The sequence below is a fragment of the Bos grunniens genome, chromosome 11, assembly GCF_055505025.1.
Source record: "Bos grunniens cultivar Pamir isolate PY7600 chromosome 11, Bosgru_T2T1.0, whole genome shotgun sequence".
In the NCBI taxonomy this organism is placed as follows: Eukaryota; Metazoa; Chordata; class Mammalia; order Artiodactyla; family Bovidae; genus Bos; species Bos grunniens.
The window spans coordinates 26,800,465-26,825,378 of record NC_141175.1 but is presented as its reverse complement, the minus strand read 5'-3'; the positions used below and the strand labels follow the sequence as shown (position 1 = coordinate 26,825,378).

The following is a 24,914-nucleotide window of genomic DNA, read 5'->3' as shown; positions in this document are numbered from 1 at the left end:
TGTGCTAGGGACTATTTTAAGCACTGGTAATCCTACTGTAATACAAAATCTACCTTCATGGAGCTTAAAGTCTAGCTAGAGAAACAGTACCACATGTTATTTCAGGGTATGGTCATTGCTATGAATAATAATAGGGTAAGGAGTTAAGATGGAGAGGAGAGGTGTTTTGGATGGAGTGTTAGGAAAAGACTTGGCAGAAGCTGATATTTAAGCAGAGGTCTGAAGTAAGAGAAGAGCCATGGAAAGATGGATGTAGGGTTGACACTTCGAGGCGAAGATGAGTGCAAAGGCCTTACTTAGTGCGAGAATGAACTTCACGTTTCAAGATCTCAAGGCCAGAACTTGGTGAGTGTAAGGAATGAAGTTCATAGGCAGGCAAGTAATATGGTTTGAGGTCCTGGGCAGGTTTTCAGACCTAGTCTGGAGATCATTTTCAAAGAATCTCTCCACCTATGACAGGAGTTAGAAGGAGTTAGGAGTTTGGGCCAACATGGAAAGAGCAAACAATCTGGAGGCTTCTGCCATGATCCAGGTGAGAGGTCACAGGGGTGACTTGGACCAGATAATGAGGATAGAAGCATTCGGATTTGAAGTTCAGAGGCAGTGGGACTTGCTGATGAGAATACTGTTGACCCTTGAACAGTGCGGGAGTTCAGTTCAGTCGCTCAGTCGTGTCCAACTCTCTGTGACCCCATGAATTGCAGCACGCCAGGCCTCTCTGTCCATCACCAACTCCCGGAGTTCACTCAGACTCAACGTCCATCGAGTCAGTGATGCCATCCAGCCATCTCATCCTCTGTCGTCCCCTTCTCCCCCTGCCCCCGATCCCTCCCAGCATCAGAGTCTTTTCCAATGAGTCAACTCTTAGCATGAGGTGGCCAGAGTACTGGAGTTTCAGCTTCAGCATCAGCCCTTCCAAAGAACACCCAGAGCTGATCTTCTTTAGAATGGACTGGTTGGATCTCCTTGCAGTCCAAGGGACTCTCAAGAGTCTTCTCCAACACCACAGTTCAAAAGCATCAATTCTTCAGAGCTCAGCTTTCTTCACAGTCCAACTCTCGCATCCATACATGACCACAGGAAAAACCATAGCCTTGACTGGATGGACTTTGGTTGGTAAAGTAATGTCTCTGCTTTTGAATATGCCATCTAGGTTCTAGGTCATAACTTTCCTTCCAAGGAGTAAGTGTCTTAATTTCATGGCTGCAGTCACCATCTGCAGTGATTTTGGAGCCCAGAAAAATAAAGTCTGACACTGTTTCCACTGTTTCCCCATCTATTTCCCATCAAGTGATGGGACCAGATGCCATGATCTTCATTTTCTGAATGTTGAGCTTTAAGCCAACTTTTTCACTCTCCTCTTTCATTTTCATCAAGAGGCTCTTTAGTTCCTCTTCACTTTCTGCCATAAGGGTGGTGTCATCTACATATCTGAGGTTATTGATATTTATCCTGGCAATCTTGATTCCAGCTTGTACTTCCTCCAGCCCAGCGTTTCTCATGATGTACTCTGCATAGAAGTTAAATAAGCAGGGTGACAATATACAGCCTTGATGTACTCCTTTTCCTATTTGGAACCAGTCTGTTGTTCCATGTCCAGTTCTAACTGTTGCTTCCTGACCTGCATATAGGTTTCTCAAGAGGCAGGTCAGGTGGTCTGGTATTCCCATCTCTTTCAGAATTTTCCACAGTTTATTGTGATCCACACAGTCAAAGTCTTTGGCATAGTCAATCAAGCAGAAATAGATGGTTTTCTGGAACTCTTGCTTTTTTGATCCAGCGGATGTTGGCAATTTGATCTTTGGTTCCTCTGCCTTTTCTAAAACCAGCTTGAACATCTGGAAGTTCACCGTTCACGTATTGCTGAAGCCTGGCTTGGAGAATTTTGAGCATTACTTTACTAGCGTGTGAGATGAGTGCAATTGTGCAGTAGTTTGAGCATTCTTTGGCATTGCCTTTCTTTGGGATTGGAATGAAAACTGACCTTTTCCAGTCCTGGGGCCACTGCTGAGTTTTCCAAATTTGCTGGCATGTTGGGTGCAGCACTTTAACAGCATCATCTTTCAGGATTTGAAATAGCTCAACTGGGATTCCGTCACCTCCACTAGCTTTGTTCATAGTGATGCTTTCTAAGGCCCACTTGACTTCACTTAACACGGCAGTTAAAGGCAGTCAAAAATCGTAGTTTATCATCAGCCCTCCATATACACATTTCTACCCCTGGCATCATGGTTTGGAAAGCACTGTTGTTTAGTCACTGAGTCGTGTACAACTGCATCGTTGTGGACTGTAGCCCATCAGGCTCCTCTGTCCATGGGATTTCCCATGCAAGAACACGAGTGGGCTGCCATTTCCTTTTAGTATTTACTATTGAAAAGATCCACCAAAAAGTGGGCCCACACAGTTCAAATCTGTACTGTTCAAGGGTCAGCTGTAGTGTAGAGTTGTGAGAAGAACCAAGGATCATTGGCTGGGAGTCTGGGATCTAAAAACCTGCATGAGTGATGGAGTCATTCATAGAGCTAGGGAAGATGTGGGGTAGGGGGAGAAAAATGGACAGCTGGTGGGGAGATGTAGACTGGCTCTGATTTGAGCAGGCAGTGGCGTTTGAGACAGTCATTTAGTTAATTGGGTATTTGATGGGTTACTGTACGTTGATAAATGTAAGAACTTGGGAAATGATAGCATAAGGTAAGAGTCTAGAGATCTATATTTTGCTGCGAAATGCTGGGAAGAACCCAAATTGCATGCCCAAGATATTTGGGAAACTGAATTGCTTACACAAAAGGCCCTATGGGAACTGTGTCATTTTATTTAGAAGCTAATTGACTATCATTTTCTCACTAAACCCCTACACATCCGGTGAGGCAAGGCTCTCTGAAGACGTCTGCTGAAGCGTGTGTTTTACTTCCTGACATGGTTTCTGACAGTGTAGAGGAAATAATCATCTGGCTTCTTTTTTTTTCTTTTTTTTAATCATCTGGCTTCTTTAAGAAAGTTGTTCATATTATTCATCTAGAGACTGTGATCCTGAAGGAAGGAACTACAGGGAAGATGAAGCCTTAAAACAATATGAGTCCTTTTTAGAAATAGTTTTATAGCTATTCAAGAAAAATGAAGTAATACAAGAGGAAATATGTAAACTTAGTATTTCAAACTAATGAAAGAGTTCAAGTTAGCATAAAAGTAAGACATTTGGAAGCATTTTCTTTTCAGGACAGCAGGAGTTAAAGAGCCAGTTGACGGGGTAATCAAAATAGCTGAGTGTAAGCTGAAACAGAGAACGTAGGCCACTGAATGATGAGAGGATGCCCATAACTTCTCCTTTCTCAAGGGACCACTGAGGCTGGGAGGGGCACAGGTTCCTGAGCATCCTTGTCACTGAGCTCTGTGTGTGTGTGTGTGTGCGCGCGCGCACGCACACACACTGGGAGGGACACAGGTTCCTGAGCATCCTTGTCACTGAGGGCTGTGTGTGTGATTGTGCTGTGAGGGACACAGGTACCTGAGCATCCTTGTCACTGAGAGTGTGCGTGTGTGTGTGTGTACGTGCACGCACTGAGGGACACAGGTTCCTGAGCATCCTTGTCACTGAGTGTGTGTGTGTGTGTGTGTGCGTGCGCGCACACACGTGCTTAAATGGAACTTGATTCCAGAAATTGTCATGGCTCACCTTCAGCTCTGGTCCATGCAATACTTATTTCCTTCTACCTCCTTTCTTCATTCCCTGAGGTAGATTATATTTTTTAAAGATGACCACACAAGAGATCCCTTCCGTCATCTTCCAAAACCTTGCTTTGTAGAGTCTAATTCCCTTCTTACAGATTTGTATGTCACTTATAACCACTAGAATGACAGTATGTAAAAATGTGTTGACTTCGGTGGCTCAGTCAGAAAACGCAATGAAAAGAAAGAGAAGTCCCACCTTGGTCTCTAGAACATTCATGCCGGATCACTGTGCCTCCATGGAAGCAGTCTGACTTCCCTGAGGCTGCCACTCCATGAGGCAGCCTGAACGAGACTAGCCTGTGTTGGAAAACCACTTGGAGAAGCCCTGGAACTACATGAAGAGAAGTGCCCAGCCACCCTCAGCTGCTCCAACCCCACCAAAACCCCCGTCTCTGTCCATCTGCATGAGATCTCCAAGCCAGAACTGCCCAACGGAGTCCTTCCTGACACCCTGGCCAAACAACCATGGGAGATAATACAGTAGTTATTGTTTCAAGCCATTAAGTTTTGGGGGGATTTGTCACATAGTATTAGTAACAAACAGATTTTGGCATCTGAGAAAAGGAAAAACCAAATAAAAATGAATTTAAACCATATGGCACTGGTTGGAAGGACCTTGAAGTTTAGATTCACAAGCACATAAATTGAAAGGACCTAGAGGAAGATGCTCATGGAAGCTTAAAAGGGCCTTGGGGAGAGTGTTAGAAAATAAAGCATTTCAAGGATGCTCTTGGTGAGAGCTAAAAGAGGGAAATGCCATTGGAAGCAGGAGTGAAAAGGGGACCCTTGTTATGTACTGATGGAAAGTTGGCATAGCTGATGCCATGGTACTAATAACATGGAAAGTAGGAAATGTACCTAATCCACTGGTGATCTAGCTGAAGAGACGTGTAGGTAGAATGTGAAAAGTTACTTCTGGTTTCTTGCTGCCTATGACAAAACATGAGAGAGGAGAGATGAACTAAAAGGTCAGCAGTTACATATAAGGAGCCAGGACTAGTTTTTATTTCCACCCTCTCCCAGATGACAACTAATTTTTACACTATGGAGAGGCTTCCGTGCAAAATAAAATCCAGGGTAGAACACTGTAAGACCCTTGCTTAGGACCTCAGAAAGACTTAAGGCAGGGCTTTTAGACCTTTTCAGACAGATAAAAGACCCCTTTTTCTGAGGGTTTGACTTTTGGGTGCTCTTCATTAAACCATAGTTAAGAATATCAGGGGTGTTGTTCCCGAGCAATCACACAATGGACCCTTGCTAATAGCATGGGTTTTATAAGTTCAGTTCAGTCACTTAGTCGTATCCAACTCTACGACCCCATGGACTCCAGCACACCAGGCTTCCATGTCCATCACCAGCTCCCGAAGCCTACTCAAATTCCTGTCCATTGCATCGGTGATGTCATCCTCTGTCATCCCCTTCTCCTCCCACCTTCTATCTTTCCCAGCATCAGGGTCTTTTAAATGAGTTGGTTCTTTGAATCAGATGGCCAAAGTATTGGAGTTTCAGCTTCAGCATCAGTCCTTCCAGTGAATATTCAGGACTGATCTCCTTTAGGATGGACTGGTTGGATCTCCTTGCAGTCCAAGGGGCTCTCAAGAGTCTTCTCCAACACCACAGTTCAAAAGCATCCATTTTTCGGTGCTCAGCTTTCTTTATAGCCCAACTCTGACATCCATACCTGACTACTGGAAAAACCATAGCTTTGACTAGACGGACCTTTGTTGGCAAAGTAATGTCTCTGCTTTTTAATATGCTGTCTAGGTTGGTCATAACTTTGCCAAGGAGAAAGTGTCTTTTAATTTCATGGCTGCAGTCTCCATCTGCAGTGATTTTGGAGCCCCCAAAAATAAAGTCACTGTTTCCATTGTTTCCCCATCTATTTGCCATGAAGTGATGGGACTGGATGCCATGATCTTAGTTTTCTGAATGTTGAGTTTTAAGCCAGTTTTTTCACTCTCCTCTTTCACTTTCATCAAGAGGCTCTTTAGTTCTTCCTTGCTTTCTGCCATAAGGGTGGTGTCAGCTGCATATCTGAGGTTATTGATATTTCTCCCAGCAATCTTGATTCCAGCTTGTGATTCATTCCATCTGGCATATCACACGATGTACTCTGCATATAAGTTAAATAAGCAGAGTGACAGTATACAGCCTTTTACATACTCTTTTCCCTATTTGGAACCAGTGTTTTGTTCCATGTCCAGTTCTAACTGTTGCTTCTTGACCTGCATACAGATTTCTTAGGAGGCAGGTCAGTCTGGTATTCCCATCTCTTTAAGAATTTTTCAGTTTATTGTGATCCACACAGTCAAATGGAGTAGTCAATAAAGCAAAAGTAGATGTTTTTTCTGGAACTCTCTTTCTTTCCCCATGATCCAGCAGATGTTGGCAATTTGATCTCTGGTTTTTCTCCCTTTTCTAAATCCAGCTTGAACATCTGGAAATTGATGGTTCATGTACTGTTGAAGCCTGGCTTGGAGAATTTTGAGCATTACTTTGCTAGTGTGTGAGATGAGTACAATTGTGCAGTAGTTTGAACATTCTTTGGCATTGCCTTTCTTTGGGATTGTAATGAAAGCTGACCTTTTCCAGTCCTGTGGCCTCTGCTGAGTTTTCCAGATTTGCTGGTATATTGACTGCAGTACTTTCACAGCATCATCTTTTAGGATTTGAAATAGCTCAACTGGAATTCTATCACCTTCACTAGCTTTGTTCGTAGTAATGCTTCCTAAGGCCCACTTGACTTCCCATTCCAGGATGTCTGGCTCTAGCTGAGTGATCACACCATCGTGGTTATCTGGGTTATGAAGATGTTTTTTGTACAGTTCTTCTGTGTATTCTTGCCACCTCTTCTTAATATCTTCTGCTTCTGTTAGGTCCATACCATTTCTGTCCTTTATTGTGCTCATTTTTGCATGAAATGTTCCCTTGGTATCTCTAATTTTCTTGAAGAGATCTCTAGTCTTTCCCATTCTGTTGTTTTCTTCTATTGCTTTGAACTGATCACTGAGGAAGGCTTTCTTATATCTCCTTACTATTCTTTGGAACTCTGCATTCAAATGGGCATATCTTTCCTTTTCTCCTTTGCCTTTAGCTTCTCTTCTTTTCACAGCTATTTGTAAGGCCTCGTCAGACAACCATTTTGCCTTTTTGCATTTCTTTTTCTTGGGGATGGTCTTGATCACTGCCTCTTGTACAATGTCACAAACCTCTGCCCATAGTTCTTCAGGCACTCTGTCAGATCTAGGCCCTTAAATCTATTTCTCACTTCCACTGTATAATCATAAGGGATTTGATTTAGGTCACACTGAATGGTCTAGTGCTTTTCCCTGCTTTCTTCAATTTAAGTCTGAATTTGGCAATAAGGAGTTCATGATCTGAGCCACAGTCAGCTTCCAGTCTTGTTTTTGCTGACTGTATAGACCTTTTCCATCTTTGGCTGAAAAGAATATAATCAATCTGATTTCAGTATTAACCATCAGGTGATGTCCATGTGTAGAGTCTTCTCTTGTGTTGTTGGAAGTGGGTGTTTGCTATGACCAGTGTGTTCTCTTGGCAAAACTGTTAACCTTTGACCTGCTTTGTTTTGTACTCCAAGGCCAAATTTGCCTGTTACTCCAGGTATCTCTTGACTTCCTACTTTTGCATTCCAGTCCCCTCTCATAGGACTTTGTAAACTGATCCATAAAAAAACTATAAGATTTTTCTTTAAAGAATTGTATCAGCTTAGACTGAAAGAGACAGTACAAAAATGAAAACAAGTTTTTGTACTCCTGAAACCTTATGGGCAGGCAGTAAGCAGAGAAACCACTCAGCTATAAACAGGCTACTTTTTTATGAAAAAGGAAGGCTAACTCAGAAGGTAGAAACAAGAACACAAAAGGCAGAGCCAAAAGCCACGGAGAACAACCAGCAGAAAGTAGGACTGAGCCTTAATCAAGGAATTTACAAGATGTCCCTAGCTGGATGTCAGAACTGCTATGGACCAGAGACTACCTCAAGCTTTCCAGTTTCCCCTTTTCTCAAAGTGTGTCTCTACTGTAGTTATGCTTCAGTTCAGTTCAGTTGCTCAGTCGTGTCCGACTCTTTATGACCCCATGGACTACAACACGAAAGGCTTCCCTATCCATCACCAACTCTCAGAGCTTACTCAAACTCATGTCCATTGAGTTGGTGATGCCATCCAACCATCTCATCCTCTGTTGTTCCCTTCTCCTCCTGCCCTCAATCTTTCCCAGCATAAGGGTCTTTTCAAATAAGTCAGTTCTTCCCATCAGGTGGCCAAAGGATTGGAGTTTCAGCTTCAGCATCAGTCCTTCCAAAGAATATTCAGGACTGATTTCCTTTAGGGTGGACTGGTTGTATCTCCTTGCAGTCCAAGGGACTTTCAAGAGTCTTCTCCAACACAACAGTTCAAATGCATCAATTCTTCAGCACTCAGCTTTCTTTAAAGTCCAACTCTCACATGTATACATGACCACTGGAAAAACCATAGCTTTGACTATGCTTCCCCATCCCAACATTCTATGTTGTGTAAGGCAGGTGGGAAAGGGGGCGATAATTACCTATTGGTTGTCCACAGGCCTTTGGATTTAAAAGAATGATCTCAATGTGCTACATCTGATGAACCAACACTGAGGAGCCTTTAGATGATGAGATCTGGGGCTTCAAGCCCAACCCTGAAGTCATAAGGGGATGAGACTTTTGTCGTTACTTGGGAGCAGGTGAATGCATTTTGAAGGTGGAAGAGATGGATCGTGGCTACAGGGCAGACTGTGGCCAATGGTTTTCCAAAACGGGTGGCAACAACATTGCTCCTGTTCTTCTAGAAACTTTTAAAAACCCATTAAGAAAGACATGGAATCTAATTTCCCTCTTGATTATGGGCTAGGTTTGTGACTTTCCTGTAATCAGTGGAATGCCATGGAAGTGCTACTTCATGACAATTGAGGCTAGGTCAGAAAAGACTCCAGTGTTCTTGCCTGGAGAATCCCAGGGACAGGGGAGCCTAGTGGGCTGCCGTCTATGGGGTCACACAGAGTCGGACACGACTGAAGCGACTAAGCAGCAGCAGAAAAGACTATGAAACTTCCAGTTTCTTTGCAGGAATGCCTGTGGTGGAGATCTGACCCACCAGGTAAGTACTATGGCTGCTGTGAGGTCCCCATGCTGTGAGGAAGCACAAACTAGCCTGTGTGGAGATGCTCTGAGGTTGGAAGGGGAAAGATGCCCTCTCCACTCCAGGCTGCTCCAGGGACCTGTTTCAGCTCAAATTATCATGTGACTGCAACTGCATGAGCAACCCCCAACCAGAAACATTCAGGTGAACCTTCTCAAATTCCCGACCCACAGTAGCTGTGAGGAATATTAAGATGATGATTTCTATTTTAAGCCATCACCGCTTGGAGAGGATAAAATGTTGTGGTACACCCCTCAACTCTAATGTGATATTTCCTTTTATTTTATGTGTCTTTAGTGTTCTTTTGTGAGAATGCATGCTTCATTTGTATGTATTATACTGTGCAACAGGTTTCACTGTTGCTCTTTCTCCCTTTCAGCATTGTTAAAACCCATGTGTGGGCGTCGGCTCCCAGCTGAAGGTAAGTAGGCCATAGGGTGAATGCACCATGTCTTACTTACCTAGTCTTCTAGTCACGAACCACTAGTCGCCTCCAGTCCCCACACCAGAAACAGAGTTGTCATAGACATGCTGGGAAAAGTCCCCATACAGACACCTGTGAAAGCATCTTGGGCAACATACCCAGGAGTGGGGATGCTGGGTCAGAGGGCATATGTGCACTTATTCTAACTAATACTGCCAGACTGCTCTCAGCCCTCTGCAACAGTCTACTCTAGTACAGCAGTGAGGACTAAAACAAATAAGATGTTCATTTGCTGGCCCAATTTCTACATTTTATTTATTTCCCAGTGAGTCTGCTGGGAAAATAAGATCATGGCATCTGGTCCCATCATTTCATGGCAAATAGATGGGGAAACAGTGGAAACAGTGGCAGACTTTATTCTTTTGGGCTCCAAAATCACTGCAGATGGTGATTGCAGCCATGAAATTAAAAGACACTTGCTCCTTGGAAGAAAAGTTATGACCAACCTAGACAGCATATTAAAAAGCAGAGACATTACTTTGCCAACAAAGGTCCGTCTAGACAAAGCTATGGTTTTTCCTGTAGTCACATATGGATGTGAGAGTTGGACTTTAAAGAAAGCTGAGCGCCGAAGAATTGATGCTTTTGAACTGTGGTGTTGGAGAAGACTCTTGAGAGTCCCTTGGACTGCAAGAAGATCTAACCAGTCAATCCTTAAGGAAATCAGTCCTGAATATTCATTGGAAGGACTGATGCTAAGGCTGAAACTCCAGTCCTTTGGCCCCCTGATGCGAAGAACTCACTCATTTGAAAAGAACCTGATGGTGGGAAAGATTGAGGGCGGGAGGAGAAGGGGACAACAGAGAATGAGATGGTTGGATGGCATCACTGGCTTGATGGACATGAGTTTGAGTAAAATCCAGGAGTTGGTGATGGACAGGGAGGCCTGGTGTGCTGCAGTCCACGGGGTCGCAAAGAGTCAGACACGACTGAGAGACTGAACCGGACTGAACCGAGTCTGCTGGAGGGTGTGTTTTGTTCTTGTTCTTGTTTGTTTGGCTGCACCAAGGGGTATGGGGGATCTTAGTTCCATGCGGGATCTTAGCTCCCTGAGCAGGGATCAAACCCATGCCCCTATGGTGGAAATGTTGAGTCTTAACTGCTAGACCACCAAGGAAGACCCTGGAGAGTTTGTTTCCCCAAATACCCATGTGGCTCACTTCCGTCGCTTGGGTCTTACATCAGTGTCACCTAACCAGCTTAGAGCAAACACCACTGCTGCATCCCATCGTTTTCCATCTGTCTTCACCTCTTGTGCTTTTCTTCAGAGTTCTTACAATTGGAGTGTGTGTGGTTACTGTCTGTCTCTCCCTAGAAGAATGGTGTTGGGGGCGTTATAGGTGATCAGTCAAAATTTGCTAAGAATTCATTAACTCGAGCTTGATTTCACCAAGTGCCTTTCTAAGGTGTCTTCCCAGTTCCTCGACCCTCCACCTCCACACCACCCTCAATCAGAGGAGAGAGTACTGGGGGCTCTGAATGACCCCATCTTCTCCTGCCTCCACTCTGGACTCACCAAGTACAGGGTTAAGGGCACCCGGAAGTCCTATGAGCCCTTGGGACTGTTCTTTCTGGGGGTGGAAGTGTGGTCTGGCAGGGTTTCAGGTACCACCGGTCTCCTGAGAGTTTGTGGGGAGTTTTGCTCACTCCCAGCTTCTTGCTGAATAGATGAATGGAATCGTCAGGTCCTGGTCTCAGGTCTCACTTAAGGATCCTAAGACAGACAAGGGACGAATATTTAGGAAAAAAGGCAGTCCATAAAAAGTGAACAGTTTAGCACTGTACTGTCTGATACGATGACAACTTGCTACATGGGGCAAATTAAATGCAAATTAATTAAAATGAAAAATTCAGTTTGCCAGTCATATTAGCTGAACTTGAAGTGCTCCAAAGTCACACACAACCAGTGCAGAAGTTTCCACCATCCCAGCAAGTTCTACTGGATGGTCCTGGAGAAAGAAACTGGTCTCATCCGCGCTTGCTCTGAAAATGCAAACCTGCCCCTAGGGCTCTTCATGGAATCTCTGCCTTCCTTCCTCAAGCTCAAAACGGTCAGGATTTTGTTCCATCTTTAAAACCACGAGTACGTTTATGATTTGGCAAGACAGAAGGCCCCTTTTCTGCCAGCAGGACGCTTCTCACTCAGTGTGTTGTGTAAAACATAACACACAGTCACACTGAGATAGCATGTATTGTCATATAGTGAGCAGTTTTTGAGAATGAGCAAGTTTTATGTTTTATTTAAACTTGACATGCCATATTAATTTTCCCTCTTCTGAGGGCCAGGATGAAGTATTGAGAAGTCACTTTTTCCCCGTTGGTTGTCACTACGTCTTTGAATTCCCAAGTTGTGTGTTCAAAGGGAAATTTAGTACGTTTGTTGCTACCGACCCTGGATGATCATGAAACATCTGTTTCCAATTTAAAATTATGAAATAAGAACTGAGGGGAAAAGTCAAATGTTATAAATTTATTTGGGACATCTATTGCCACCTCTTTGGAAGCCTTTGAAAATTCAAGCAGAAATCAATACGCATCCATCTTTTTTTTTTACTTTCAATAAATAATATCTTTGAGTATATGCATATTATAGATATATTTATGAGTCATTTAGCAGAGTTTGTAAGGTTTATACTGCATTAATTCCAACACAGCTCTTTCCAGGTTGATAGGGTGCAAATGAGGTAAGAATTAAGGCAAACCTAAAAGGCATGCAAATGTCATACATTTATATTCACTGATAATACAAGCTCTTGTGTGTGGACCATACAGAGGAGTCAAGATCTCCTCGGTGTGTCTGTCTAGTACTATTTTACAGGAGAATGGTGACACAGCTTAAAATTCAGTTACATTACCATGGGGGTCTCAGTGCTACTAACATTATGTAATCAAGGAGACACAAGCATTAGCAAAACATGAACAAGAAATCATAGAACTCTTTGCAGCACATTTCTGCCCAGGCTTTGGAGAAGGAAGATTTTTTATGAAATGATATTACACATATCACATTGTGGCAGGTTGTCTGTTTTAGAATATATGCTTTTTAAAATTCATTAGCAAATGACATTCTCATGCACACAAGTGTTTCAAACACAAGAAGCAAGTCCATTTATAGGTAGTCCAAGCAATATCTGTGTGTGTGTGTGTGTGTGTGTGTGTGTTAATAGCTGCAGACTGAATGGAACATTGATACTCTTGTGCAGTCCATAGCATTGACCTCCGCTCATTTCTGAATGTCGCACTGCAGAAGTAGTACAATGGAAGGGTCGCTCTTGGCAGCTTCTTTGAATTCATCCAGCGTAATCTGGTCATCTTTGTTCTTATCCATCTTGCTGAAAATCTTGTCTACTCGTTGCTCGGGCGTGAGGCCATCCTCATTCATTTTCATCATGATCACTGTGCCCACCATTTTGTAGATAGCCTTGGGAAGACAAGAAATAGATCATAAAGTTCACCTCGGATGGGGTAAAGAATTTAAATTTACTTCAAAGGACTCCTTAAACGCTTTTAAATAAGAGAGTGGTGTAATCAAATCGGTGTGAGTCTCATGACTAACGGGATAGAGAAGAATTTCATGACTCCTAATTTTTTGGGCTGGAGGAAGTGAGTGAAAAGAGTTGTGGTGAGACCAAGAATGACGAAAATGATGAGCTCAGTTTGGAAACTTCTGAGTTTGAGGTCAGATGGTAATCAACAAGCTCTACTCCTTGGAGATCTAGGAAAAGATGAAGTGGTCCCAGATGAAATGGACCGTAATCTGATCCTAACTGATAAGGGACTTACAATCTGTCAAGAAAGCAAGCAAGGGGCACCAGTAAAATTAAGCCCTGAAAGAAGTTAGCTGAGAAGGATCTGCGAGTCAGGGACTATCTTCATGAGTGAAAGAACAGAGTAAGATGATTCCATTTTCCATTAATTCCAATAATTCCATGTAATTCTCAAAATGGAAATGAAAGGTAGAAACGAGTTTCATTCTTAGGAAAGTGCCTTAAAATGCTCATCTACACAAAGACTTGTAGGTAAACATATAGCAGCATTTTCAATAATAGCCCTGAAGTGAAACAGCACAAATACTCAACTGGCAAAGAGATAAATAAAATACGATGCATCTGTACAATTGAATATGATTTTAGCAACAGAAAGGAATGAAATACTGACAGATGCTACAACATAGATAAATGTCCAAAAAAGTGCCAGATATAAAAGGCCAAACGTATATTGTAAGATTCCATTTATATAAATGTTCAGTGAGACAAATCCATAAAGAAAGTAGAAGGGTAGTTTTCAAAACCTGGGGATACCCATGGGCATAAGGTATCCTATTGGGAGAATAAAAATGTTCTACAATTGGATTATGATGATGGCGAGATAACCTAGACCTTAAAGGGTAAAGAAGATTTGGATGGGCCCAGAGCCCTGAAGGAAAAGGTGAAAAGCCCAGGTGGAAAGCATGGTAGAGGCCGAAGTGGCCAGTGGTGAGTGTTCAAGGGTGAGCAGCCCTGGATGGACAGTGAGGCTGCAGGGGACATGCAAGCGAATGGATGTCAGCTGGATAGCCGGATCTGTGTGCACAGCTGTGCGTGGCATGGAGGAACCTCTCTATAAAGACTTTTGACCAAATGAATGAGCAGCTCCTGAAGTACAGAGATGCTGTAAAGGCTGTATCAGTTACTGATACTTTGGTTCTGAAAAGGTGACTCAGCAAAAAGGAACCTGGAGGCAGGAAGGGGTGCCAGGGTGCAAGTGCAGAGGGCTAGAAGCTGGAGAAAATACTGGAGAAGGAGATAGGGAGCCACATGCAGAGGGAGTAAGAAGAAGGGGCACGGCTGATTAGAAGGAAAGGAGCTGAGAGTCGAGGTGGATATTTCCAAGGGGGACAGAGCCTTGACAGTGAACTGCCATGTACTGAGCATTTCCTACATGACAGGAAGTCTTGTTTAGTCACTCAGTTGTGTCCAACTCTTTGTGATCCCCTGGACTGTAGCGCACCAGGCTCCTCTGTCCATCGATTTCCCAGGCAAGAATACTGGAGTGGGTTGCCGTTTCCTTCTCCAGCAGATATTCCCGACCCTGGGACTGAACCTGTGTCTCCTGCCTCGGCGGGCAGATTCTTTACCACCAAGTCACCAGGGAAGCCTGAGAGAAAGTGTGCCAGGTGCTTAATCATTACCACAGTCTTGAAGGGTAGGTTCATTATCATTTTTTCATAAAGACATTGATGGTTTGGTGCTCAATGCCCTATAGCCAACTCCATGCCTGAACCTTACTGGGTCTCCCAGTTTACTTGGGAAGGGAAGTGGGTACTAAAGGTAGAGAAGGGACTAAAGATGCTGGTGCAGGTGGGGTAAGTGGAAGGCAGGGCTCCAGAGGTCAGAGCTGACTGAGCTGGGAAGCGGCCCCAGAGGGAGGAGAGTCAGCATAGCAGAGAGGGCATCTGGGTCACTTGGGTTTTGGCTACTGTTTCTCGCCATCACCCCTTAGCTTTGCTCTGGGGATCTACACCTCTGCTTCCCCCCCACCCCAAATCTCAGCCCTGTGGTCTGGGCAGGGCCTTGCCCCAGCTCCAGGATGAGACACTTGGTCCTGCCTTCCCTCTTTGGGTCACCTTGTCAGCGCAGAGGTGGACACACAAGCTAAGACAGTGAGTGAAGAGGCATGACTCATTCATCAGCGGGTGAGTGCTCAGCAGGCTCCCGCACTGTTCTAGGCTGGAGGGATACAGCAGTGAGAGAGTACGGCCCTCTCTGTACATGTAGCTTGTGTTCTATTGTATCAGATAATTTAGGGCAGTGATAAAATCTATGACCAAAAAAAAAAAAATGTTGGTAAGGGATTAGATGGCCCAGGGGTAGGGGGATGTGAGTTCAGGGAGGAAGGCCTGCCAAGATGTTGAGATGAAGGGGCAACCCTGAGAGGAATGAGGGGACCTGGGGGGCGGTCCTGGGCAGAGGGAGAGGATATCAAGGCCCTGATGTGAGGCTGTGTGTTCCAGGAAAACCAAGGCCCAGGTATCTCACACTCAGTGTGTAAGGAATGGTGTTGAAGACTGAGGTTGCAGCAGTGGCCAGGGGGTCCTGGGACATTTGCACAGGCAACTGAGGAAGATACTTGTTTACGTGGAATGATGGAAAACTGGGGACCATGGGCAGCATCTTGTGCCCACTGTGGGGAAGCTGGCTTGAAGAAGAGAGCGGCGTCCAGCAGGGCGGAGCTAAGCCAAGGGCTAGAGAAGCTGGGTCCTGATACCATCCTTCTCACCCTCTAGGCTTATGTTGGTGGAAGATCTCACAGTGAGAGCATGGCTGGTTGAAATGTGGTTGACAGTCAGAACCCAGCAGCTTGGAGCTGAGACATTATCCAGCGTGGAGGCAGGGGACAGGACAGAGGATTCAAGGCCTGCCAGGGCTCCTGGTGGGGAAGCAGGGGACCTGCCATAGGCCTGTGCCCAGGGAGTTTCTTCCCAAGGTCTGCGTTTCTGCCTGCAGCAGCCCAGGCCCTGAGAACACCCGGGGGCCTCACCTCGATGATCTCCAGCATCTCCACTCGGGTGATCTTGCCGTCCCCGTCCAGGTCGTACATGTTGAAAGCCCAGTTCAGCTTCTGCTCAAAGCTGCCCCTGGAGGTGATGGACAGCGCGCAGATGAACTCTCGGAAATCGATGGTGCCATCCCCGTTCTTGTCGAAGGTGCGGAAGGCGTGCTGGGCAAACTTGGAGGCATCCCCGTATGGGAAGAACTACGGGGCAGAACACACAAGGTCACCTGTCAGGAGGGGAAGAATCGCAGGCCCCGAAGTGAAAGCCCAGTGCCACACGCTGGCCCGGGGCTCTCCCAGCCCTCCCAGGGGGCGAGGGGGTCAGGCTTGCCCGTGTGGACTGGGTTTGGCCCAACACTCAAGGCTAAGGACGGGCACAAGGAAGCGGTCTCCCCATGCGTCCTCACTCCCAGGCTCCTCGCTCTTGCCTGAGGGTGAGGCTGGAGACACTGGGCTTTGAGGTTGGTGGGACCTGGATCAGTGCTGCTAGAATTCCTCCTCTGTGGCCTTTCTTGTCATTCTCCCTCGAGGTCTAGGACGGGGCAGCCAGCTGACTTCTCTCCTGCACAGGGCAGTATGACCTGGACTCCCACATTTCTCCGGGTGTCATCATCCAGGCTCACTGCCCGTGGGGCCTGAGCAAGGTGGCCCTGACCTCCCGCCAGTGGCTCCCGGTCCCTAGCCCACCAAGGTCCCTCTGGGTGTTGGGCCAGCGTCCAACTCCTTTTTCTAGAAACTTTTCTTTTGCGGGGCATTTAAGACCCACTAAAAATAGAACATGACTGGGCTTATTTCTGAGAGACATAAAGAGGTGTCTTCTCAGAGCCAGCAGGGTGCTGCAGGAGACAGGAGAGGGACGCAGGAGGAGGAGGGGGTGCAGACCCCAAAGTGGGAAGACCACGGAGACCGTGGCCATGGCCCTGGGCTTGGACACACATCTGGGCCTGCCACACACAGCAGGGAGCTCTGATGCCTGACCCTCTGCCTAGCAAAGCTAAAGGACATCCTCCATGTACGTATATAAGTATATGTAGAGCTGATTCTCTTTGCTGTACAGTAGAAACTAACACAACATTGTAAAGCAACTATACTCTGATAAAAATATTAAAAAAAAAAAAAAAGGAAAAGACATTCTCTCCAGGTGGAGCACAGGAAACTAGCAAGCAAACCTCGTCCCATCCCTGAACAAAAACAAACCACGTGCTGTTTTAAACCAGAGAAGGTGCATTCGTGTTTCTGGATGAAGAATTCCACTAAATACAAAGTCCAAAGCAGATTCCTAAGGATGCCATGGCATTCATATTCTGGCGTGGGTGCTGCCACTTGCTAAGTGGGTCAGGCTGGCCACACACAGATGGCTGGCATCATGCCCTCTCTGACTGCATCCTCTTTCTCACTGTACATCCTGACCTGGGACCCGCTAAGCCCTGCTACCCACTGACCCTACACTGCACATTGAATGGTAGGAAATCTCCCTCCAGAAACAAAAGACAAGCATTTCATGTAAGGGGCGAATACAGGAGGCCCAGGGATGAGACAAGCATTCCTGGGGGCAGGGGTGGGGAGATCTGGTGTCAACTTGCAGACGCCAGTATCTGATCAGGTGCTTGCTCTTGTTGTGTAAGAAGCTACCCCTAAACCTGGTGGCATGAAACAGTAACAATCATTTTATTAATCTTGGGAAATAAAAACTTGACCATCTCTTCTTTTCTAATCAAACAACTCATTCTGTAACTATGAGCCTCCTATATTCTGAACTGTTCATTATTTGTAACACTTATAACACCACATGGTGGGGGAGGAGTTGAGGGGTTGTTTTATTTTTTTCTCCTCACAACAACCAATTTTCTGTATCCCAGCTGGGTGTCCTACAGGTCAATTCACTTCTGATCCTAATGGCCTGGAGTTACTGGGGTGTCCTGCAATGCAGGAGACCCCAGTTTGATTCCTGGGTCAGGAAGATCTGCTGGAGAAGGGATAGGCTACCCACTCCAGTATTCTTGGGCTTCCTTGATGGCTCAGCTGGTAAAGAATCTGCCTGCAATGAGGGAGACCTGGGTTCGATCCCTGGGTTGGGAAGATCTCCTGGAGAAGGGATAGGCTATCCACTCCAGTATTCTGGTCTGGAGAATCCCATGGACTGCATAGTCCATGGGGTCGCAAAGAGCCAGACACAACTGAGCAACTTCACTTCACCACTTTGTTATAAAGGATACAATCCAACGGAGGAGATGCATAGAGTAATAAAAGGGATGCATGGAGCTCCCAGTACGGGTTGCCCCACTCTCCCAGCCCTTGAATGTTTTCATCAGCCTGGAAGTTCCTGGAACCCCATAGTTAATGGCAGTTTCATTATGCAAGCATGATCGATCAAATCATTGGCCATTGATGATTGAACTCAATCTCCAGACACCCTGTCTCCACTGGAGGTCTGGCTTGGGGCTGGAAGTTCCAGTTCTCTAATCTGCCCCTTGTCTTTCTGGGACCAGCCGCCCCCTCAACAATCCTGCCTCACTCATCTTATTAACGTATACTCATCTTATTAACATACACTCATCTTATTAACATACAATAGACACTAAAGAAGGAAATGGCAACCCACTCCAGTATTCTTCCCAGGAAAATCCCATGGACAGAGCAGCCTGGCAGGCTACAGTCCATGGGGCTGCAAAGAGTTGGACATGACTGAACATGCATGCGGACACTGATCACTCCAGAGATTCCAAGAGTCTTAGAAACTTCTGTACCAGGAACCAAGGACTAAGACCAAATATATTTATTTCTTATTCTAAGTATCATATGTGCCCTCTGCCTGGGTGGTCTTCCTCTCTCTCTAAGGGGGTGCTGTTTGCTAATGTGTCGTCTGTGTTCAGGGGTCTTGAGCAGAGCCTGTACCTGAGAAATACAATAACCTAAAAACAGAGCAGACTGAGCCCCTGGTAGATTCCAAGGTCTCCCTGGGGACTTTTATCCATCAGTCTTTCTGCACCCAGTGTCAGGAGTCCACTGGGTATAATTTTTTCCATCCCTGTGGGTTTCTGGTGGTGCAGTGCTTTACCCATTTTACATCTCACAGCATCCTTCTAAGTTAAAGGCCTTCTGATATTTTTATCTGAAAATAGCTGGGCATCTTAGGTCAGTGTATTAAAAATTAATTTAGATCTGGAAGGCCTTCAGAAAAAAAAATCGATGGTAAATTTTGAGCTATAAAAGTTGCATGTGCCTTGCTGAAGGTCTGTTTACTGACTTTTAAAGCCAACATGTTTTCTCTGGAGGAACGGAGTGTGTGATGAAGAGCCCTCAGATATCTGGAGTGGTTGTTTCCTTTAGAAAATTCATCTTATCATTTTCTGAGTACTTCAAGTTTTTTGAATCAGGGGAATGATCCTTCTTTTGATGAAATAATTCAACTCTGGATGGGGCATGACAGAAAAAATGAAGCCACACTCCCTTCAGTTTCTGTAGGAAGAAATCAGGGTCTTGAGCTCATATCTACTTCTCTCGGAGGAAAACACTGCCTGAGAAGTACAAGTATTTGGACAGTATTATTGCTTGAAGGGTATTTTTAAATTCAATGTATTTTGCATCAACTCCTGCATTAAATATTGATGTAGAAATAATTTTTGTGTTATTAATAATCCAAATATTTTAATATAATAAAAAACTTGGAAGTTGAAATTATATATATATATATATATATAGTTTTATATATTTCACTTGTGTCTTTGTGTGTGCATACTAAGTCACTTCAGTCATGTCCGACTCTTTGCAGCCCACCAGGCTCCTCTGTCCACAGAATTCTCCAGGCAAGAATACTGGAGTGGGTTGCCAAGCCCTCCTCCAGGGGATCCTCATGACCCACGGCTCAAACCGGAGTTTCTTAAGTCTCCTGTATTGCCAGGCAGCTTCTTTACCACTAGTGCTATCTAGGAAGCCCTTAGGTTGCCATAAAAAACTACCAAGGATTGGGTAGCTAGTAAACAACACACATTTATTTCTCATAGTTCTGAAGGCTAGATGTTCAAGATCAAGATGCCAGCATGGTCAGGTACTGGTAAGGGCCTTCCTCTGGGTTGCATTCTGCTGACTGTTTGCTGTGTCCTCACATTCTGGAAGGTGCCAGGACACTCTATGACGTTTCTTTTATAAGAGCACTAATCCTGTTCATGGGGCTTCCTAGGTAGCTCAAATGGTAAAGAATCTGCCTAAAATGTGGGAGACCTGGGTTTGATCCCTGGGTTGGGAAGATCCCCTGGAGAAAGGAATGGCAATCCACTCCAGTACTCTTGCCTGGAGAATTCCATGGACAGAGGAGCCTGGTGGGCTACAGTCCATGGAGTTGCAAAGAATTGGCCACAATTGAGCAACACTTTCACTTTCTTCAATCCTATTCATGAAGGTTCCACCCTCATGACCTAAGCACTTCCCTCCTAATACCATCATTTTGGGTATGAAGTTTCAACATATGAATTTGGGACACACAGAGTCAGCCCATAGCAACTTGTTTAAAAGGATATAAGTTTTGTTGTAAAAATTTTCAAAAACTATATTAGATAATCTAATATAGCTAACCTTCAATTAATTTCCATTGTCTCTTTTATGCCCATGTATACACACACAGTTCTACTTTTGGTCAAAATATTTAAATCTAGTGTATCTTGTATTTCCATTAAAAGGAAAGTAAAAAAAAAAACAAAAAACACAAAACACCTCATCTGAGAAACAGATTGTTTAGTTTTGTCTGACTAAACAACATTTAGTCACTGGGTTGTGCCTGACTCTTTGAGACTCCATGGACTGTAGCCCACCAGGCTCCTCTGTCCATGGGATTTCCCAGCCAAGAATACTGGAGTGGGTTGCCATTTCCTCCTCCAGGGGATCTTCCCAAACCAGGGATTGAATCTACATCTGCATCTCCTACATTGGGAGGCAGATTCTTTACCACTGAGCCACCTGGGAAGCCAGGGAAGCAGCTGCAAATGGCCAGTTAATAACGCCTGCTTGATGGGAATCCAGGCTCCCAGCCAGGAATTCTTCTGACCCCAGAAGCCGTGTGGTGTGCTTCCCGGAGGCATCCTTTGGGGTTTGGCATCAGTGGGGCAGCCTGTCCTCCTGAGGATACCCAGGAGAAGGCTCCTTTGTGAAGAGCAGGGTTTGGGGTGGAGCAGGGTCTGCTCCAGGTTCGGGCCAGCAGAGCCCTAGGCTTAATTCTGGGGGCGTCTGAGCTGGCCAGTGCCCCAGGCTCCTTGGGCTAGGGGTGAGGCTGCCCCGGAGGCAGTCTTCTCTACAGCCCTCTTTTGTCCTTGCCCCTGTGGAGCCCACAGCCCTTTGGTTCCAACACCTGGGGACTCAGAGCTAGTAACGGAAGGTGGGACCACTAAGTAGCCCCTCTGTCCCTGGGTTCTCTGGGACCCCCAGCTGTGGAGGGCTGAGTGTACTAGGCCATTTTATACAAGGAATCTGAGCATCTATAGATTTTGGTATTTGAGCCCTAGAACCAATTCCCATGGATGCTGAGGGACCAACTACTGTAACTACTGTATAACAAACAAGGTAGAAGGTTAGGGGAAAAAAATGTATCTGCCTGATCTGCCTGGAACAGTCTGATCATAAACTCTGCATTGTACTCTGAACACTCTGCCATCACAAACTCCTGTGGACAAGCTTGAAATGTCAAGGCCTTTGCTCATGGTGCCTGGCTGGCTATGATAGAGGCAGGATTTGAATGCATATCTGTCGGGTCATTTCTGCTACATCTTTCTGTTTCTCTTAATCAGGTATTGTGTGTGTGTGCTCAGTCTCTCAGTTGTGTTCAGGTCTTTGTGATCTCATGGACAGTAGCCCGCCAGGCTCCTGTGTCCATGGGATTTCCCAGCCAAGAATACTGGAGTGGGTTGCCATTTCCTTCTCCAGGTAATCTTCCCAACCCAGGGATGGACCCCACATCTCTTGCATCTCCTTCATTGGCAGGTGGATTCTTTACCACTGAGCCACCTGGGAAGACCTAACCAAGTATTAGCTGAAGAAATAAAGTTAAATCCACATCTGATGAAAAAAACGAATTTGTTGCATTATGTAATTCTTAGCTTTCATCCTGCTAATACTGTGTATTTATCGCCATCTCCTGGCAGGAAGTATGTACTACATGAAAATCACTACAATGCTCCTGAGGGATATTTTTTATGATTCATTCATTCTTTAATGCAACAAATATTTACTGAGCAGTTACTACATGTCAAGCACTGTGTTGGGTGGTGGCCAAAGTAGAAAAAATATATATTTATAATCATGGGAGACCTAGACACTAATCATACAACTGCTGCTGCTGCTGCTAAGTTGCTTCAGTCGTGTCCGACTCTGTGCGACCCCAGAGACGGCAGCCCACCAGGCTCTGCCGTCCCTGGGATTCTCCAGGCAAGAACAATGGAGTGGGTTGTCATTGCCTTCTCCATTGTGTGAAAGTGAAAAGTGAAAGTGAAGTCGCTCAGTCGCATCCGACTCTTTGCGACTCCCTGGACTGCAGCCTACCGGGCTCCTCCATCCATGGGATTTTCTAGGCAAGAGTACTGGAGTGGCTTGCCATTGCCTTCTCCGAATCATACAACTACATAAGTATAAAATTGCACTATGATATGGTAACTCAGTTGGTAAAGAATCCACCTGCAACGCAGGAGACCCCGGTTCAATTCCTGGGTTGGGAAGATCCCTGGAGAAGGAATAGGCTGTCCACTCCAATATTCTTGGGCTTCCCTAGTGGCTCAGCTGGTAAAGAATCCACCTGCAATGAGGGAGACCTGGGTTTGAAAGATCCCCTGGAGAAGGAATAGGCTGTCCACTCCAATATTCTTGGGCTTCCCTAGTGGTTCAGCTGGTAAAGAATCCACCTGCAATGAGGGAGACCTGGGTTTGAAAGATCCCCTAGAGGAGGGCATGGCAACCCACTCCAGTATTCTTGCCTGGAGAATCCCATAGACAGAGGAGCCTGGCGGGCTACAGTCCATGGAGTCACAAAGAGTTGGACACGATTGAGCAACTAAGCACAAGTGCATAGAGCCACAAGCGAAAGTTATGGGAATGATCTTATGAGTTTGAAACTTAATGAAAATTTAGTGTGCAGCTCCCTTCCCCCACCCTAATATGCAGGTGGTGACAACTCACTGCTCTTCATCATAGCTGAAGAAAGGTCTCAGAGTCCAAAACTTTGGGGATTACACAAATCTAGACTGTATCCCACTGTACTCCACATCCTTATTCAGAACTAACCAATGTGCAGAATAGGAACAAAACCAGGAAATGCTCGAGGACTCTGCCTCCCCCAGGGGGACAAAGGGAGACTTGGCACAAATTAATCAGCTTACTCCAAAGCCACAGCAGAGGTTTTTCTTACAGAGAGTGGGCTCATGTCCCACATTTCCATCTTTTCAATAATCTATGCAGTTGTGAAGATTAAATGGGCTGCCTCCTTAAAAGACGGTGAGTGAACCCCAGATACCTCATACTGAATATGCCAATGTTCCCCCAACCCCCCACTACCCCCAGTGCAACACGGGTGGCTGCATCAGAAAAAAAAAAACACCAAAAAAACAAAAACAAAAACAAATGACATCGAAACACAGTGCTTCCATTCCCCGCTCCAGCCCTGGCTGCTGTCCCTGTGTCTAGCTCATCCTTCTAGAAGTTGTACTGAGTTCCGAGAAAACATTGTAACATTTCCCATGAGAATCCTCCCTTCTCTCTCGGAGTCACCGGGGGCCTGCCTCAATTTGATGGAGGATTCCGGGTCCCCTAGAAGCTCTCCGTCCAACCTTCAGGCGGGGGAAGTTTTCACAAGCAAAGCCTTGACCCACCGTGACAGCTGACCACAGACCTGCTGTATCGGGGGGCGTGGCCACAGGACGCTGAGGAGGGCAGTCTCTCTCCAGCTCTGGGCTGCTGCTGGGCAGCCCTCAGACCTCAGAGTAGATATCTGCCCATTAATCTGCCTGAAATAGCGCTCACAATGGGATCAAAGAACAGAAGAGTATTCTTGGACCACTCTGCGGCTCACTGTCATGGAGAGGCCTGCCATCCAGTCTCTCACCAGACACAGTCCCTTTGGAAAAGTCCTCGCTCAGGTCAGTTCTGTTTTCCTTTGTTCTCAAATGTCAGAAGCCTATATTGTCTGGCTTATGAACCCACCAACAGAATCCCCTCCCCAAGGATGGAGTAGTACTCAGTTCAGTTCAGTTCAGTCACTCAGTCATGTCCAACTCTTTGTGACCCCATGAATCGCAGCACGCCAGGCCTCCCTGTCCATCACCAACTCCCGGAGTTCACTCAGACTCACGTCCATTGAGTCGGTGATGCCATCCAGCCATCTCATCCTCTGTCATCCCCTTCTCCTCCTGCCCCCAATCCCTCCCAGCATCAGAGTCTTTTCCAATGAGTCAACTCTTCGCATGAGGTGGCCAAAGTACTGGAGTTTCAGCTTTAGCATCAGTCCTTCCAAAGAAATCCCAGGGCTGATCTCCTTCAGAATGGACTGGTTGGATCTCCTTGCAGTCCAGGGGACTCTCAAGAGTCTTCTCCAACACCATAGTTCAAAAGCATCAATTCTTTGGCGCTCAGCCTTCTTCACAGTCCAACTCTCACATCCATACATGACCACAGGAAAAACCATAGCCTTGACTATAGACTAAAGTAGTACTAGGGAAGAACAAATCTGACTTCATATTGGATCTATTTTTTTAACTTTAACCTTTATATTCTATTGCTTTTGCTACAAGCTCATCACTGAAGGAATGTTGTTAGTTGCTGAGTCATGTCCCACTCTTCGTGATTCCATGGACTGCAGCCTGCCAGTCTCCTCTGTCTGAGGGATTTCCTAAGCAAGAATACTGGAGTGGATTGCCATTTCCTTCTCCAGGGGATCCTCCCAACCCAAGAATTGAATCTGGATCTGCATCTCCTGCATTGGCAGGCAGATTTTTTTTTTTAACCATTGAGCCA

General features: G+C 45.5%; 1 protein-coding gene and 1 long non-coding RNA gene across 2 annotated transcripts in view; one reads left to right on the top strand and one right to left on the bottom strand.

Moving 5' to 3' along the window:
• Positions 1-9,285: 9,285 nt before the first annotated feature.
• Positions 9,286-17,089, top strand: LOC147362759 (uncharacterized). Its single transcript, XR_015135802.1, has 2 exons — positions 9,286-9,329; positions 15,658-17,089. It is a non-coding gene; the product is annotated as an uncharacterized LOC147362759 (long non-coding RNA).
• Positions 11,848-24,914, bottom strand: part of VSNL1 (visinin like 1) — a 120,846-nt gene continuing 107,779 nt past the window's right edge. Inside the window, exons 3-4 of the mRNA XM_086323575.1 lie at positions 15,912-16,127; positions 11,848-12,813 (exon numbers count right to left, since the gene is read on the bottom strand). Coding sequence (XP_086179701.1) covers positions 12,616-12,813; positions 15,912-16,127 — 414 coding nt within the window. The 3' untranslated portion in view covers positions 11,848-12,615. The remainder of the gene's footprint in view (positions 12,814-15,911; positions 16,128-24,914) is intronic.